Consider the following 16,112-nt stretch of genomic DNA (forward strand, 5'->3'; position numbering starts at 1 on the left):
CAAAGGTTAAAATTTTTTATATTGAAACATGTCTACATTCCTATGTAAAATAACATCACAAACTAAAAAATAAATACTTACATTTTGGTGTGTTTGATTATTTATTTTAATTCACTAATATTAATTTACTTATATAGAGTCACTTCACTGAACTGATTTCCCGCGTTTTTCTGCCGGAGCGACTAAGCCCGCCAACTCGGGCCGCGAGACTGCCGTGCGCCAAATATGAGAGAGAAAGAAGGTCAGTTTCGATATGTGCAATAGAGAGGACGCATAGTATTGAACGGGGGATGATGCAAAGGGGTTGGAGATTTCACATCCCAGCTTTGTGAAAGCTCGAAGATTTTCAAACTTGGTACTTTGAAACTTGGTATTTTTGTATGGAAAATTAACTTATTATTATTTTGTTGTAAATATTAGCATAAAAATATATAGACCCCTAAATGTGGTAGACCTTAGAATTTTTTAATTAATTTTCTTTTAACTGCCAAGGTGGTTCAAGGTCGTTGAAAGTATCTTCACTATTAAATTAACAAATGTTGTTATTTGGAAGGTTAGTTACATCATACGTTTGGTACAATTTAATTTCCTTATCACATTTTACGTAATTTTAATAAAAAAAAACTCATTAAACCTTTTTTTTATTTGACTCGGTTGCTGTGTTTTTTTCGTTTTTTTCGATATCTGTGGATTTTATCAAGACTGTCAATGTCACAGAGTGACTGTCAAAACAGACAGCTGATAGAGTGATAATACAATACTGTGTTTTGTGCTCTAATTTAATCATTTTATTCAGTTTAAGTACGTTAAAATGAGTGAAGCACCCAGACTTTTAGTTCTATACGGCAGCCAGACCTACACGGCTCAGGAGAGGGCTGAAAGAATATGGCGAACAACAAAAGTCTTAGGATTTCGTGGGCCAGTTCAGGCCATGGACGAATATCCAATATCTCGCCTTATTAAAGAAGAATTTGTGATTTTTGTGTGCGCTACGGCTGGGCAAGGAGATGAGCCAGATAATATGAAGAAGTTCTGGAAGTTTCTATTGCGAAAAAACCTTCCTGCCAACTCTTTAGTGAGGTTAAAATTTGGAGTACTAGGTCTTGGTGACTCGTCCTATTTGAAATTTAATTTCGCGGGGAAGAAACTTCATAAGCGATTAATCCAGTTGGGGGCTACACCGCTGCTTGATATAGGTGAGAATCTGTCAGGAAAAGTTACTAAAATAACATCAGTTAAAGATGTATGTTGATTCCATTCTTATCTCTTATTTTTAAGGAAGACTTAAGAGTGATATGATAACATCACTCGCTGCATTTTATCTCAATAACTAAATACAACATCATGATAATAAAATCATCTCACTCAAAATTTTGGAACATCTAAAACCTAATCTTAATAATTTGTACATTATTTCATACATGTTGTATCTTTCATTTCAGGTCTCTGTGACTACCAACATGACTTAGGTCATGATGCAGTAATGGGTCCCTGGCTGAAAGACTACCTCACAATACTCAAAAACCAATACTTCCCTAGCTTAGACATAGACAACATCAAAAACACGTTCACACCTCGTTGGAAAGTTACCGTAGACAAAAGTGAGGGAAATGAGTTTAAACCTCATTCTAATGGTTTGAATGAAGATATTTATTTCGCTAAAGGAGCAAAAGACACCTTTGTAGATGCAACATTATTAGAAATAACTAAAAATGTTAGAACTACCCATGAATCACATTATCAGGTATGTTTTTCAAATATTTTTGATATCAACATGGTTTATTTTGTGTTCCAAGTCTTATTATCATTGTTTGTTTTTTTTATATCATAAGATAATGGTAAGATAAAGAAACATCAATCAAATAAATAATTTGAATTCAATGTCAAGATAAAAGATTTTTTTTGTGTGTTTCAGGATGTAAGATTAATAACATTACAAACTGCAGATGATAGTAAATTAAATTATAAACCTGGAGATGTATTTAATATAAGACCTCGCAACTGTAAAGCAGAGGTAGATGATTTGTTTAATCTATTTGAAGAACACAACATTGATATTAAACCTCATTACAAGTTGATAGTGGAAGAGTATCATGAAGGTATGTTTTGCAAAATAATTAATATTTATTTTTATGCAATTTCCAGTTAAATCTAATTTAAAGATGCTTGAGATCATTAACTGTTCAGTCGGTTTCTGAACGAAACTTGATTCAACGTTTAGTTTTTTCTTCAGAACGGCACTACGTCACAAGTTCTTTGTTTTAGTATTTTTATTTGTGCTCCTAGACATCAATTATTATTTTTTTACTTTAATTGATTTCTATCATGATATTACAGTTACAATATAATTATTTATTTCTATGGTATCAAAAAAAACATTATGATGAACATTTAAAACGAGAATAACTAAACGCGAACTGTCAATGTCAAAATAAACACGTGCGCAACTGTCAAATTAGTGTCAGTTTTACACCGATTTGTTCACGCGTGCGATGTTTTTATTGCGAAATTAAAGATAAATAACTTAAATAAAATACAATTTGACAATGCTGCGTCGGCAGGCGCGTTTGCGCCGTGAATACTTGTACAGAAAGTCTGTGGAAGACAAACAAAAGAATATTCAAGCAAAAAAAGATCAACTCAAACGGTGTTTGGAAGAAAACATTCCTATTCATGGAGATTTGAGAAAGGAGGCGCTTGCTTTACAAAAGAGGATTGACTATGAAGATAAAGGTAAGTTATTCCAGTCTATTTGCTACAATTTCAGTTTGTTTTTATACTGCTAAAGGTATTATAACCTAAGTTTTCCTCATGCCTCTTGTGTTACGATATTTAACATGCTTGATATGATTACCGACTTGGTATGTATTGTTAAAATTGTTTCTGCTGAATTGTTAGGTCAAATTGACCTAATTCTCGTTCTTATTGCTTCAAAACTTGCTTGAAGTAGTTCTCTATAATAAACAGTGAAAACTCACATCAACAACTTAAAACATTGCATTTATCTTTAACTCTCAAGTTAGTACTCACTCAACTTAACTCTAAATAACAAAACTATACACATATTTATTATAACATCAACAACACATTACTTCCCCTGCTTTATAATTTACCCCACTCACAAGAACATACCAATAACAAATTTCACCAAATTCCAGGACCTGAGAGAGCAGCAGTGATCGGTAGCTTCAGTGGCGGAGCAAACACACAGAGCTCTCAGGACGATGAGTACAGATACGCTGGAGTGGAAGACCCTAAGATCATGATCACAACGTCCAGGGAGCCGAGCGCAAGGCTTAAGATGTTTGTTAAGGAACTTAGGTTTGTATTTTACATTAATTAAAAAAACTTTGATTACTTATGTGAAATCAAAAAAATATTTTCTCAAATAACTCTTTTGACAAAGTTAAGAAACATAAAAATCAAAACCATGCAGTTTTACAGTAGAATATTAAATTATATCACAAATAGTTTCCACCCACATTCTTCGACAATTATATAAAAAACTGTATATTATTTTGAACCGTACAACGCTGCTATGAGCCTCAAAACCTTTTTGATATAATAGTAAGACATTTCAAAGCCTGCCAAAGTCCTTCCACCACAGAGATATGTTTTCTTTTAACAAACAAACTACATACGGTTTTTCTGTTTCCAGGTTAATATTCCCAAACAGTCAGCGTATGAACCGTGGTGGCTATGAGATGTCTCAGCTGATACACGCGTGTCGCGCCAATGAGGTCACTGACTTCATTGTGGTGCATGAACACAGAGGTGTTCCTGATAGCTTGGTGAGTTTTATTTATATATTTTAAGCATTTTGAAAATAAAAAAAACACAGTGTAAGAAATGTTGTTCAACTAATTTGGATGATTTTCATGAAATATTGCCTATGTGTGAGCTATATGTAAAACATAAGAACCAATAAGCATGTGAAATCCCAAAATAATAGATATTATTTATCACTTCCTGACTGCACATACTGATATCTAACACTTAGCTAGACTATCAAAAAATGACTCATGTTTTACTGTGGTGGATCTCAAGATCCCTTCTGTATATTCTAGTTGTAATATTGACCTAATCTCCAAGAATAGTTTTTTTTGCACTGATATATTGTTTTCACATATCACAAGTATATGCATATGATAATTCTGTCCCAAACTCACCATCCACTGATATCTAAAATATTTGTCCACTAAGCGACTCCCGCAATATTCAATAACGACAGAAAGTTTCTCTGTCACTATGTAAAATACCTATCTTTCCACAGGTAATCTGCCACCTACCATACGGCCCCACAGCATCATTCACGCTCTCAGGTGTGGTGATGCGTCACGATATACCAGACATCGGTCCCATGAGTGAACAGTTCCCGCATTTAGTGTTCCACAACTTTAAGACTGAGCTTGGTAAGAAGTTTGAATTGTACATACATTAGGGGACTAGATATTGCTGTTGGTTTCACTTACGTTATGAAGGAAATATTACCTCTGCATAATAGATAAGTAGGCTATATGTTTTTGTGATATATAAGCTACTGCCAAGTTTCAAAATAAGCTTGAAAGAGGAACAAATATTCAAACTTTTGCATTTATAATAGTAGTTCCTATCCTTATTTATTTATTTATTATCTTTAATACACTATTTACTTTTGGTTTGAGCAAAAAAAGTAGTATAACCGTTTATTAAAGTTGATTGTCACTGTCTCACTATACTTGAATATGAGATGCGCATTTGAGAACAGATAAATTACTATTTCTAGGCATGCTTATCTAATATCTACAAAACATATACTGCCAATTTTCAAGTATAGCTGGTACATAGAAATGTACATATCTTTGTTACTGTTATCAAGCTTATTACACCACAATGTAATCTAAGATTTTTTTTTTATTTGTCTACAGGTCTAAGAACAATGAGTATACTGAAGTACTTGTTCCCGGTGCCCAAGCCTGACTCCAAACGAGTGATCACGTTTGCTAACAATGATGACTACATCTGCTTCAGACAACATACTTATAGAAAGGTAATTTCTTTATTTTCTTCTATTTAATTAGATATTAAATTCTTGCTATAATTTATATTTTTCCTTTTAAATGATCAATGTAATGCAAAAAGTCAAAAACAGCCTTGACTTTGTCTGTGGGTTTTTTTAAATTATATTTCTCTTCAAATTGCCAAGCTTAAAGAATCTTGTGCCCGTTTTTTTGTACTGATTAATCTTCTAAAAGTCTAAAGGTCTCTGCACACAGCGGGCGCGGCGCGGCGGGACGGGACGGGACGCGTCACCGAGTAGTTGTAATGTACTAGATATTACGCGTCGCGTCGCGTCGAGCGGGACGGCTCTGTGTGGCGGCCTCCGTAATATCTAGTACATTACAACTGCTCAGTGTCGCGTCGCCGTCCCGTCCCGCCGCGCCGCGCCTGCTGTGTGCAGAGACCTTAAAGCCACTTAAACATGTCGGTTAGAATCTCGTAACAATTTTTCCTTGTCTCAAGTTGTTTAAAATATATATTTTTTCATGTTTCAGGCTGGTAAAGACATAGAACTATCAGAAATAGGTCCCCGCTTCCAGATGAAGCTTTACGAGATAAAGTTGGGCACACTGGACGCACTGGACGCGGCCGACACTGAGTGGGCGTTACGGCCGTACATGAACACCGCGGCCAAGCGGAGGTTCTTGAGCAATGACGATGGATGGCAAGAGGAACAATAAATATATATTTTGGAATAATGTGGTGTTTTATTGTGAAGTTGAGGACTTTAAATATGTAATTTTAAAACAGAAATGAACCTACGAAAATCAAAATGGCGCCATTCGTGGACAAAGGTTGCAGCTTCGTGGACATTTTAATGTTACTGTTGATATAGAATTAGACCAGAAAAAACATTTGTCAGTGCTGCAAACCGGTGGAATTGGCTTTTAGGACTATTAATCATAAAAATTACACCAACACCAATTTTCGAGCTATCAGAGATCGGTCCCCGCTTCCAGATGAAGCTGTACGAGATAAAGTTGGGCACACTGGACGCACTGGACGCGGCCGACACTGAGTGGGCGTTACGGCCGTACATGAATACCGCGGCCAAGCGGAGCTTCTTGAGCAATGAGGACGGATGGCAAGAGGAAGAGTGATAAATAAATGTAATTTTTTGTATGATGTGGTGTTTTATTTGTGGAGATTTTTTTTACCTCCTTAAACAAGAGGCCTTACCTGGGTCTATTAAGAATTGCGGTCGTATACAGAGAAAAAGCTGGTCAATGGCGCCAATCTGGTCCATTCTGGTAACAGTTTCATAAAGCAAACATATTGAATAACATATGTATAGGTAACTGTTACCACAATACCAGCTTTCTGCTCGTTTCGACGGCGTATGGGTGCAGTTCTCAAAATAATCATGACAAATATAAATAAAGAAATGATAAGCCCAAGAAAACATAAACACAGCTTAATAATTCTGTAAATATGAATCACAGGATCTGGAATAGAGAATTTATTATTGTTTACAAAATGGTAATACATTACCATTTAACTTTTCACTTAACTATTAATTCGCTCAGTTTTTTTTATATAACCCAACCAATTTCACAGACATGCCTGTACCAGCGTTCCTAAAACAACCGCACACACTTTACGAAATAGCCGAACAATACTGGGACCTACACTGCTACCCCACGCAATATGTCTTCTCTCTTCTCGCACAAGTGTCTGAGGATACGTTAGAAAGAGAGAAGTGTATACAACTCAGCTCCCCCGAAGGACAGGAGGATTGGCTTAATTATTGTAGAAGGCCTAAGAGGAGTGTGCTTGAGGTAAGTTTATTATATTAGGTATAAAACTAGTTTTTACATGTGTACCGAAAGTATATTTCCCGCAATAGGGTAAAAGGTAGACCATATCCTTTCTTGGATTGTATTGTATATGAAAGGGCGATATATAGTGACTTTAGCATTCGTACAGCGCCCTTCAATATTTTAACCGACTTCAGAAAAAGGAGGTTCTCATTTTAACCTGTATATGTATATGTTTGTTTGTGCACGATTATCTCAAGTTTGGCTTAACCGATTGCTAAGCAGTTTACAGCATAGCATTTATCAAACTTAGGAGAAGGTTTTATCTAAACCTGTTATTGAAGACGGCATGTATTTCTTGTAAAAAAATATATAACTTTATAGTGCCCAGATCAATATTCTTTACCTGCAAATTATTTCTAGCATTAACGACTTTAAAAACCAATCTCATCTTCCAGGTCTTACACGATTTCCACAAATCAGCTTCCAAACTGACCCTCGAAGTGGTTTTTGAGCTCTTCTCCACCATAAAACCGCGTTCCTTCTCCATAGCAAGCAGTTCTCTACCCTCTGAAGGTCGAACCATAGACCTGTTAGTAGCTGTGGTGAACTATAGGACTACTATGAAGAAACCCAGGCTTGGGTTAGCTTCGAACTGGCTGAAGAGTCTGAATGTTGGTGATAAAGTCTTTGGGTGGATCAAAGTTGGGTCTATGATATTTCCGGATGATGCTGTGAGTATATTTGTGTCCGTTTTTCGTAAAACAAATGCTGACTTTGAAAATTGATCATAAAAATTCTATTTATTTACCATTTCCGGTTTCCAATAGTCGAGGGTAACTAAACATATTATTTGGGAATGTTGTTCCTAAAACTTTTGAACACGAAAATTCTCTTTTAGTAAAATTAACCAACCGATCCGCAACTACCTACCTTTCGATAGCCGTTTCAACCACGAACTACTTAGCGCACTCGGATAAAAAGTAGTCAAGCAAAGGTCGATAAATGGGCTACTTAACACTAAGCGAAATTAAAAAAAAAAGTTTTTTATTTATTTATCTATTCACCAAACAAACTATCATCACAGATCTTACCTATTTCACTACTGAATGAGATATATACTGTTGCTACTAAATGAGACCACTAATATAATTTTATAGTATTATGTAGTACCTATAGAAAATAACTTGAAATCACCGTTCCAGACGACTCCTCACATCCTAATCGGTCCAGGCACCGGTCTAGCGCCCTTCCGCAGCCTCCTACAAGAACGCGACATACTCCGCACGGCACACAAGGATGTTCTGCACCTGATCTTCGGCTGCAGATACAAGGAGAAAGACTTTCATTGCCGAGAGGAGTTGGAGAAAATGGTGGAAGAAGAGAAGTTGAGCTTGTACTGTGCTTTTTCGAGGGATCAGGAGAAGAAAGTGTGAGTTTCTTGAGTATTATTAATAGGGACTTAATTGTGGGCCTACCTATTTTTTCTTATTCTTGCCCTGTTCCCAAGTTATTAGACTAAATTGTGGGTCTTTTTTTCTTCTTGTGTCCTGTTCCAAGTTATTTGTGGTCGGCGTAATATGTTTTCAGCTTCCTTCCATCTCTGTCAGCCGTCATACTAACATCCACTAACACTCCCTTCTCTTATTAATTCTATCTTTCCGACTTATCTTCTCTGTCTGTCCATTCATTAACATTCAAAGAATGCGTAGCTAAGTCTTATTCTTATTAAACCACTATTAGCAAGTTAACTTAATATGTAAGTAAGGTTAGCAAAAAAAGTTTAAAAACACAACCAAAATACCTGAACGCTGATATCTCCCAAAAGCACCTAATATTTTCAATACAGAGTAAAAATTATCTGAACAAAACTTTGAGATTTTAGTGTTCAAATATCTTTTTAATTTGACTTTTGTCCTTACCATACAACACAAACTTACACTTATTGATTTATATTTTCAACAGTTACGTCGGCAACAAAATAGCAGAAAACAAAGAGTTAATCTGGCAGCTACTGAGCCAAGATGCTCGCATCTACATCTCAGGCACAGCCAAGAATATGCCTGACAATGTTCGCGATGCATTCATAGACGCTGTGTTTGGTAAGTGCGGCGGACATACTGTGGATGAAGCCAAGAAACTGTTGAAAGATATGGAAAATAATGGCAGGTTTCAAGTTGAGGCTTGGTAAAAGTTTTGAGAAAAAATTGTGAACTAAGGCCAGGCCTATACTCTGTTTAAAAGGTAAACAGTCTTAATATGACTTTTTATGTTAAAAAACACCTTAAGAATAAAATGCGACTAAAATTCAATGTTTATTCAATAGTGATTGCCACTTAATCAATTGAATCGTTGTTTTATGCAGTAGTTTATTTTAAAATATGTATTTGTGTAAAAAGTCCTGTCAAGATGGTTTACCTTTTTTTTGACTACCTAAACCAATGGAGTACCTATAGTGTTGTTTGAGTTTAGAACACATCTCTAGTTAAGAACGTGCCTGACAATGTTCGCGATGCGTTCATAGACGCTGTGTTTGGTAAGTGCGGCGGACATAGTGTGGATGAAGCTAAGAAACTGTTGAAAGATATGGAAAATAATGGCAGGTTTCAAGTTGAGGCATGGTAAAAGTGTGGTGAACTAAGGCCTATACTCTGTTTAAAAGGTAAACAGTCTTAATATGACTTTATATGTAACAAAAACACCTTAAGAATAAAATGCGACTAAAATACAATGTTAATGCAATAATGATTGCCAATTTATCAATTATTTTGAATCGTTGTTTTAAGCAGTAGTTTATTTTTAAATAGGTATATATTTGTGTAAAATGTCTTGTCAAGATTGTTTACCGTTTTTTAAGTGTCTACGTCTAAGCTAAGAGACTGCTTAAAGATATGGAAGATATGGCAAACTAAAGCCTGCAAACCGATTCCGTGTAAGTTAGTTATCTGATAGTTAATATCTGCCAGGTAAAAGCTGTTCATAATTTCTGCCAAATATTGCTATTCGAGAAACTGAAAGTTATAGTTTATCTGTCAGGTGAATTCCTGATAGGCTATCAGTAACTGGTGAAACTGGTCATAAATGACATGAGTAAATAGATATTTTATTTCACGAAAGGAGGTTAACTGTACTTGTGTGTGTAAATGTAGATGCACATTGTATTAAGCTCGGGAATGCTCAATTGTGGCCAAGTCAAACTAAGACAATGAGAACTAGAGCTCACCCGCTTTAGTGAAATAAACCATCTTTACTTGACTTTTGGAATTTCTTGGAATCAAAAATGATTTCAAGTTCTGTATCAAGTTGTTTCGTTTTTATAGTAATGTTAATAACGTTGATATTTGTATATTTGCAGTAATTAGGTTAATTAAGTTATAAAATGGAGTGATTCAAGCTATTTATGCGTGCTACGGCTGTTGTTATCTAGTCGGCTATCGAATAATTGAGCTTGTAAGCGTTTGTGTTGTGAAATATAACTTTAAATTATATTACCTAATAATGCTTCATATACTCCAATTGATTTGTTTAGTATTGTATCGAGTCTGCTTACACAATTGCTTTCTCTATAGTCACAAACAAAATAAAATCTGAAAATTAATCATAGATGGCGATTTTTTTTGGGCGGTGGAGCGAAAGGAATGTCTGACTTTTGCTGGCTAAGGTGCTCTGCAGACAAAAAAAAAATTGCACAATGTTATTGTTTTACGGGCCGCCTAAAATCCGTGTTCTTTCAATATAACTTAGCTTTCATACTACCGCGTGTAATTCATTCGGTCCCGTAGCTTCGGCAAGTGCCTTTTCTACTAAGCTTGATATCTATTTCTATGTATAAAGAATTATGGTTTACTTACGGGTTATAGGAAGTATTCAATATAAATATGTTTTAAACATCACATTTCTTTGATAATTATATAATTAGAGGGTGTATTTAAAATACAAATGGTTGTAATTTATTAAGTAATAATAGTGGTAAATATAGGTTATGTTTTCTTTGTGTTTTTAGAAGATAATTATGACTTCTTATTCCTCATTTAGAGACGAACGGATTGAGCTCAAAGAGGAATATATGTACCTCGAATATAATTAAATTTTAGCATGATTTTTGAGTCTTGGTCAAATAATTAATTAGACTTTTAATTAGGACTATTAGTTAGACCGTTTCTTTACTATAATATCATTCATAAGTCATGGTTTTTTTTGTTCTGTTAAATAAATAGTAACATATAGGTCACTGTGATAATATACCTATAAAAAATATTGTATATTTGTATAATATAATAATAAAACGTATATAATTTTAATACAAAATTTTATTTTATTTAATTACCTATAGAACACACTTATTTACAAAGTTTTCTAATACCTAACTTAATATTACTATTTTTTCAAAAAAATATTGTTACAATATCATCTAAAAATGCAGAACACAATAATTATTCCTTTAACTAAACTCTGAACATTGTTGTTTAGGTTTTATTTGAAAAACTTCGATATTTGACGATAAATTCGTATTTGCTAGTCATATATTTCTTGGTTTTGTTAGCACATACAAAAGCACATACAAAATTAAGGGTGCGTGTACACGGTGCATGTAGCTGGCGCAAGTTAACATGCGCCGCGTGACAAGAGCACGCGGGTGAGTATTGTGCTTCGGTACATGCGCGAGTCGCTGGACCCGTAGTTTTTAAAATGTATGTAGCCTGCGCATGTGCCTCAACTTGCACCGTGTAGATACACCCTAACGCCCATGGATACTTGAAAAATACTTTAAAATTTAAGCCAGTGGGAATTAAAATGTTTTTGTCATTTCCACTGGATTATTTTGGTCAAAAGATTCTGTTTTTTGTTGGTCAAAAATCCTATTCTTTTTCGTAAAAAATCCCATTTTTTTAGTAAAAAATCAAATTTCTTCGTCAAAAATATTTTTTTTTCACAATTTTTTTTTACTTAATCGCCATAATATTCTATATCTAGCTATTATTAGGCAGTCCCCAGAGCTTGAGGTTGCCGGCGTCCCGCTTGCGCTCGGGCGGCTCCTTGTCCTCGCAGGCGAAGGCCACCACGTAGCGCGACGGGTGCCACGCCACCGTGAACGTCGACGCCAGCACCGGGATCTCTGCTACCTTCTCACCTGGGCGTACGAACAAATATATTTGAGTTGAATAAGCAAAGAAAATAATTTATTGAAGCCTTTGCCATTAAAAAAGTAAAGATACGTCTACACGGTGCATGTAGCTGGAGCTAGTTAGCATGCGCCGCGTGACGCGAGCACGCGGGTGGGTTGCTTGGTACATGCGCGAGTCGCTGGACTGCATGTAACCTGCGCATGTGCCTCAATATGCGCACGCTACTTGCGCTGTGTAGATGCACCCTTAAATGGAGTATTGATGAATGCTACTTTCTGGCCTGTTACTGTTACAGCCTTTTTATCGTCCCACTGCTGGGCACAGGTCTCCTCTCACACGGAGAAGGATTGGCCTACGAATATTAAAATTTTTATATGTTGAAAGAAGAATAAAAAAGCTCAGAAATTGCCGTAGTCCTCGCTATTATAAAAGTAAAAGGAACTAGTGACTTACAGTCAACCCTAGCTTTAAAAAGGGTATAACTGACTTTTATGCAAGATTATAATTTATTTATGGTTTTACGGACACTTAAAACCATAAAAAATTATTATCTTGAAACAATAAAATAAACAAATAAAATTTTTAAAAGTGTCAGTTTTTGTGTCTTTTTGTACCAATTTCACATCTAAATCGAATCAGTAGTTTTACGTCAAAGTTATCTTATTTCTAAACTACATTTAATGTTGTACTTACCAGTCTCAGTGTCTCCAATATCAATGATATGATCTTCACTGGCGGACGCGAGCATGCGCCCGTCGAAACTGAACGATAGTGTACGCACCGGCCATTCTAGTCTGCAATAGATATAATGTTTGTCTTTATGTCCAAATTATTAAATACCTACCAGCATCTTCAGCCAGCGGTTTCACTCACGTCTCGAGGGAACCACTTCGCGCACTCGTATAAAAACTATCCTATTTGTTGAACAACATAACAGTTTATAACAGCTGTAGTGTGCCAAGTTTCATCAAAATCAGTTCAGCTATTTGGATGTGATAATGAAACAAATATATACACACACACACACTTTTGCCTATAAAATTAATTATACTAGTGTGATTTAATTCATTAACTTTGGATTGATTAAAACATACTGGAAGCTGTGTATTAACACAAAGGTAAAATTTTCCCATGCCAACTCTTTACTAAAGTTTTAAAGCCCCTTAGTTTATTATTTAATGAATTTTCCTTACCTAGAGAACACTCTCAGACAAGCAAGCTCGTTAACATCCCACAGCGACACCAGCGCGTCAGCGGAGCCCGTGGCGAAGTACCGGCCCGTGGGATCGTGCTCGATGCAGATGCACGTGCCCGGGTGCGCCTTCAGCACTGTCTGGAGCTCCAGGGATGGGTAGCTGAGAAATTTATAGTCATTTAGACAAAGGAGGCGAGCCAACTTATAAAATCAAAAGACTAAGGAGAATGGCAATGTAGTAAAACATTGTTCAGTTGGTATATTAGATTAATTAGTATACATACATATAGTTACCATAATTATATTATGTATTTATAAGTACGTAAATGTAGTTTATCAGTTATGTAAGCATTTATAACAGAAGCTAATTATACGATAATAGCTTACCATGGAGCTAACCAACTGTGTGTTAGCTTGTAGTGGGGTAGGAGTATGGACACATGTGTGAATTTGTGTGAGGAATATAGTTTCAGAATGACATCAATATAAGAACTACCCTAGAGATGTTATTTTTATGCTATTTAGAAGTATATTGGAACATTTGAGAACACAACAACATACATTCAAGATGATTGTCACTATTTGTAGTTGTAAATATATGTATGTGAAGATATACTCACGACAATATATGAACACAGCCTAATCCATTAGTGAGATAGAATAAGTCAGATGTGTTATTCCATGAGATCTCATTCACTTCAAAGTTAAACTGTTCTTCTACAACCTGAAAACAAAACAAATCCCGTCTTACCACAAAAACTTTTAAACGTCAGTTTATGCCTTGTCTAAAAAAATGACGTTGACATATGGTTCATTTTGCAGCCAAAATTTTATTAGACAAGTGTAAAACAGGGTTTAAAGTTTTTGTAGTAAGGCCCATCATGTTTAAAAATATAATAAACTAGCCGTTTTCCCGCAGTTTCACCCGCGACCCGTGGTAACTGCTGCCCGTACCGTGATAAAATATAGCCTATTTTACTTGTGGATAATGTAGCTTTCGAATGGTGAAAGAATTTTTAAAAACTGTCTAGTAGTTTTTGAGCCTATTCATTACAACCAAACAAACAAACAAAGTTATCCTCTTTATAATCTTAGTATAGAAGTATAGATTATTAAATGAACTAATAATTTCAGGTTTCTGTTATACAGTGACACTGTGATTTCAGGAACCTGCAGCTTGTGCCACCTCTATAAATATAAATTGCTGTTTGAAAGTCTGACTGAAACTCGAGAAGTCAAACCATTCTCGAGTTTCAGTCATTTATTATACTATTTAGCATATTTTGGGAAGGTGTAGAACTTTAAACGGTACAGTACCAAGTTATTAGGATCAGCTAGTAACATTATAAAACTGAAGAGTTTCTTTTGATGAGCTAGCAAAAACTAATTTAGTGTTACATTTTAAGAACTTACTACTTTATAAGTCTTGGTGTCAATAAAGGATACTAGATCCTCCTTGTTGCCGACTGCTATGGTGCTGCCGTTGGGCGACCAGGCTATGTTGATGTTCTCGCCTTTCGTAGCTATGGTGGCCGCACATTTGTGTGTCCTGGGACATTGAGATTGTTTTATATATTTATTTATCTTATTTCACATAGTAATCATCTATATGCTAAGCCCCACAAAACCGTTGCAATGGTTTGAATGTGGGGTCAACGAGTATCTAAAATAACAAAACTTATAACTAAATAATATATAGCCGTAGATAATTTAACTTGCAATTATGTAAAACTTAAATAATTTCTAAATAAAATAACTTTAGTTGGTATGTGTTAGAGTAGTGGTTAAATATTATAGTTCAGGTTATTGCTACTTGAAGCTTTTCCTTTAGGTTGAGTTGGTTGGTTGAGTTTTTTATTTTATTTTAATTCAAGTATTTCTTTTAATGAGTCGAGCTAAGTATTAAGAAACAGTGTTTGCCAGTGGATTGAGACTTTGTTTACAAAAAATATTGGTGCAGTAAGAAATGAAGTCTGTCTACTTTTAAATGTTGGTCTAATAAACACATTATCCTCATGTTTATATCTACACACATATCTACACATTTGAAAGAAACAAGCTGGTGTATAAATGAGTAAAATAAGTAAATTCACCTTGTGTCCCATATTCTAACTGATTTGTCTCCACTAGCAGTACTCAACAGGTCAGGATGTGAAGCGTGCCAGCAGAGCTGGTCTACTGACCCAGTGTGACCTCTGAATATAAAGTCTTGGACCTACAAAACATGTAAAAAGCTGATATAGATGAATGCAAACAAAAATATAACCTCAAACTTTTGTTTGTAGTCCAGACATGAAAAATAAGTAAAACTTACCAGTCTATTTCTCTCAAGAGTAAATATAGCAACGCTTTTGTCAAAAGACCCCGAGGCCAGCCGTCTACCATCACAAGACCATCCAACCGAATGTACTTTCGAAGAATGAGCTACGTATTCCCGAACTAGGTTGTGTGAAGCGAAATAACTTCGTAGTTCAGCTAAATCCTCTATTGCAGACTGTGTAGATTTAGGCTCTTTCATTTTGTTTTAATTATTTGTCTAATTCACAAACATAAAACAAATTAAGCGGCAACAATAACCACAACACCGCGATTACAATTTATGACGTTTCATTTCATTTGACACCTGACAGCGAAGCGAAGCTTTTCAGACGTTGACTCGTTTTAATTTTGTAAACTCTTGCCTTTTGGTCATACATTTACATAAAAATGTGTCTAGCCACAAGGTAAGCTTTGCTATCGCAAAACCGTACACCAGAGAAGAGGAATATTAAAAACAATGTTTTTTAAATAAAATCATTTAATCATCATATTTTAATTATGTTTAACTAAGATAACAAAAGATTGAAGTTACGGAACACCGATGTAGTCTCGTTTCCAAACCTTTATTTGAGAATGGAAGTAGGCAACAGGTGCTAGCCATACTACATACATAAACGTAATATGTAGGATCTTCTCCTGAAAAAAATAAGTATTTTAAGAATATTTCATGCTTTA

The 16,112-nt window shown here is 35.2% G+C and overlaps 4 protein-coding genes across 4 annotated transcripts in view; 2 read left to right on the plus strand and 2 right to left on the minus strand.

The window, feature by feature from the left end:
• LOC110377068 (large neutral amino acids transporter small subunit 2) overlaps nucleotides 1-264 on the minus strand; it is a 39,370-nt gene extending 39,106 nt beyond the window's left edge. The window contains exon 1 of the mRNA XM_064040102.1: nucleotides 82-264. Within this exon, the coding sequence (XP_063896172.1) occupies nucleotides 82-83 (2 nt within the window). The 5' untranslated portion in view covers nucleotides 84-264. The remainder of the gene's footprint in view (nucleotides 1-81) is intronic.
• Nucleotides 265-706: 442 nt separating this feature from the next.
• LOC110377065 (NADPH-dependent diflavin oxidoreductase 1) lies at nucleotides 707-11,074 on the plus strand. Its single transcript, XM_064040069.1, has 7 exons — nucleotides 707-1,196; nucleotides 1,443-1,744; nucleotides 1,916-2,099; nucleotides 6,598-6,818; nucleotides 7,256-7,531; nucleotides 8,003-8,229; nucleotides 8,763-11,074. Exons 1-7 carry the CDS (start codon nucleotides 812-814, stop codon nucleotides 8,986-8,988), a joined length of 1,821 nt encoding a protein of 606 aa, XP_063896139.1. The 5' UTR covers nucleotides 707-811; the 3' UTR covers nucleotides 8,989-11,074.
• Nucleotides 2,450-5,738, plus strand: LOC110377067 (U3 small nucleolar ribonucleoprotein protein IMP4). The gene is made up of 6 exons (XM_049849322.2): nucleotides 2,450-2,733; nucleotides 3,159-3,321; nucleotides 3,659-3,791; nucleotides 4,274-4,412; nucleotides 4,908-5,029; nucleotides 5,535-5,738. Exons 1-6 carry the CDS (start codon nucleotides 2,547-2,549, stop codon nucleotides 5,718-5,720), a joined length of 930 nt encoding a protein of 309 aa, XP_049705279.2. The 5' UTR covers nucleotides 2,450-2,546; the 3' UTR covers nucleotides 5,721-5,738.
• A 56-nt stretch (nucleotides 11,075-11,130) lies between the features above and the next one.
• LOC110377066 (THO complex subunit 3) lies at nucleotides 11,131-15,737 on the minus strand. The gene is made up of 7 exons (XM_049849317.2): nucleotides 15,433-15,737; nucleotides 15,212-15,333; nucleotides 14,532-14,667; nucleotides 13,739-13,842; nucleotides 13,117-13,278; nucleotides 12,617-12,717; nucleotides 11,131-11,928 (listed from the first exon to the last, which is right to left on the minus strand). Exons 1-7 carry the CDS (start codon nucleotides 15,634-15,636, stop codon nucleotides 11,768-11,770), a joined length of 990 nt encoding a protein of 329 aa, XP_049705274.1. The 5' UTR covers nucleotides 15,637-15,737; the 3' UTR covers nucleotides 11,131-11,767.
• Nucleotides 15,738-16,112: the final 375 nt, after the last annotated feature.

Source organism: Helicoverpa armigera, chromosome 21, assembly GCF_030705265.1.
Source record: "Helicoverpa armigera isolate CAAS_96S chromosome 21, ASM3070526v1, whole genome shotgun sequence".
Classification (NCBI taxonomy): Eukaryota; Metazoa; Arthropoda; class Insecta; order Lepidoptera; family Noctuidae; genus Helicoverpa; species Helicoverpa armigera.

Bases quoted from the DNA above. Each gene is read 5' to 3' on its own strand.
- LOC110377065 (XM_064040069.1), top strand. From the start codon at position 812: ATGAGTGAAGCACCCAGACTTTTAGTTCTATACGGCAGCCAGACCTAC. The intron at 1,197-1,442 runs GTGAGAATCTGT...CTTTCATTTCAG, and splicing joins TACACCGCTGCTTGATATAG to GTCTCTGTGACTACCAACAT. The intron at 7,532-8,002 runs GTGAGTATATTT...TCACCGTTCCAG, and splicing joins TGATATTTCCGGATGATGCT to ACGACTCCTCACATCCTAAT.
- LOC110377066 (XM_049849317.2), bottom strand. From the start codon at position 15,636: ATGAAAGAGCCTAAATCTACACAGTCTGCAATAGAGGATTTAGCTGAA. The intron at 13,843-14,531 runs GTAAGTTCTTAA...TTTTGTTTTCAG, and splicing joins ACACCAAGACTTATAAAGTA to GTTGTAGAAGAACAGTTTAA. The intron at 13,279-13,738 runs GTGAGTATATCT...TAAATTTCTCAG, and splicing joins GGCTGTGTTCATATATTGTC to CTACCCATCCCTGGAGCTCC.
- LOC110377067 (XM_049849322.2), top strand. From the start codon at position 2,547: ATGCTGCGTCGGCAGGCGCGTTTGCGCCGTGAATACTTGTACAGAAAG. The intron at 2,734-3,158 runs GTAAGTTATTCC...ACCAAATTCCAG, and splicing joins GATTGACTATGAAGATAAAG to GACCTGAGAGAGCAGCAGTG. The intron at 5,030-5,534 runs GTAATTTCTTTA...TTCATGTTTCAG, and splicing joins GACAACATACTTATAGAAAG to GCTGGTAAAGACATAGAACT.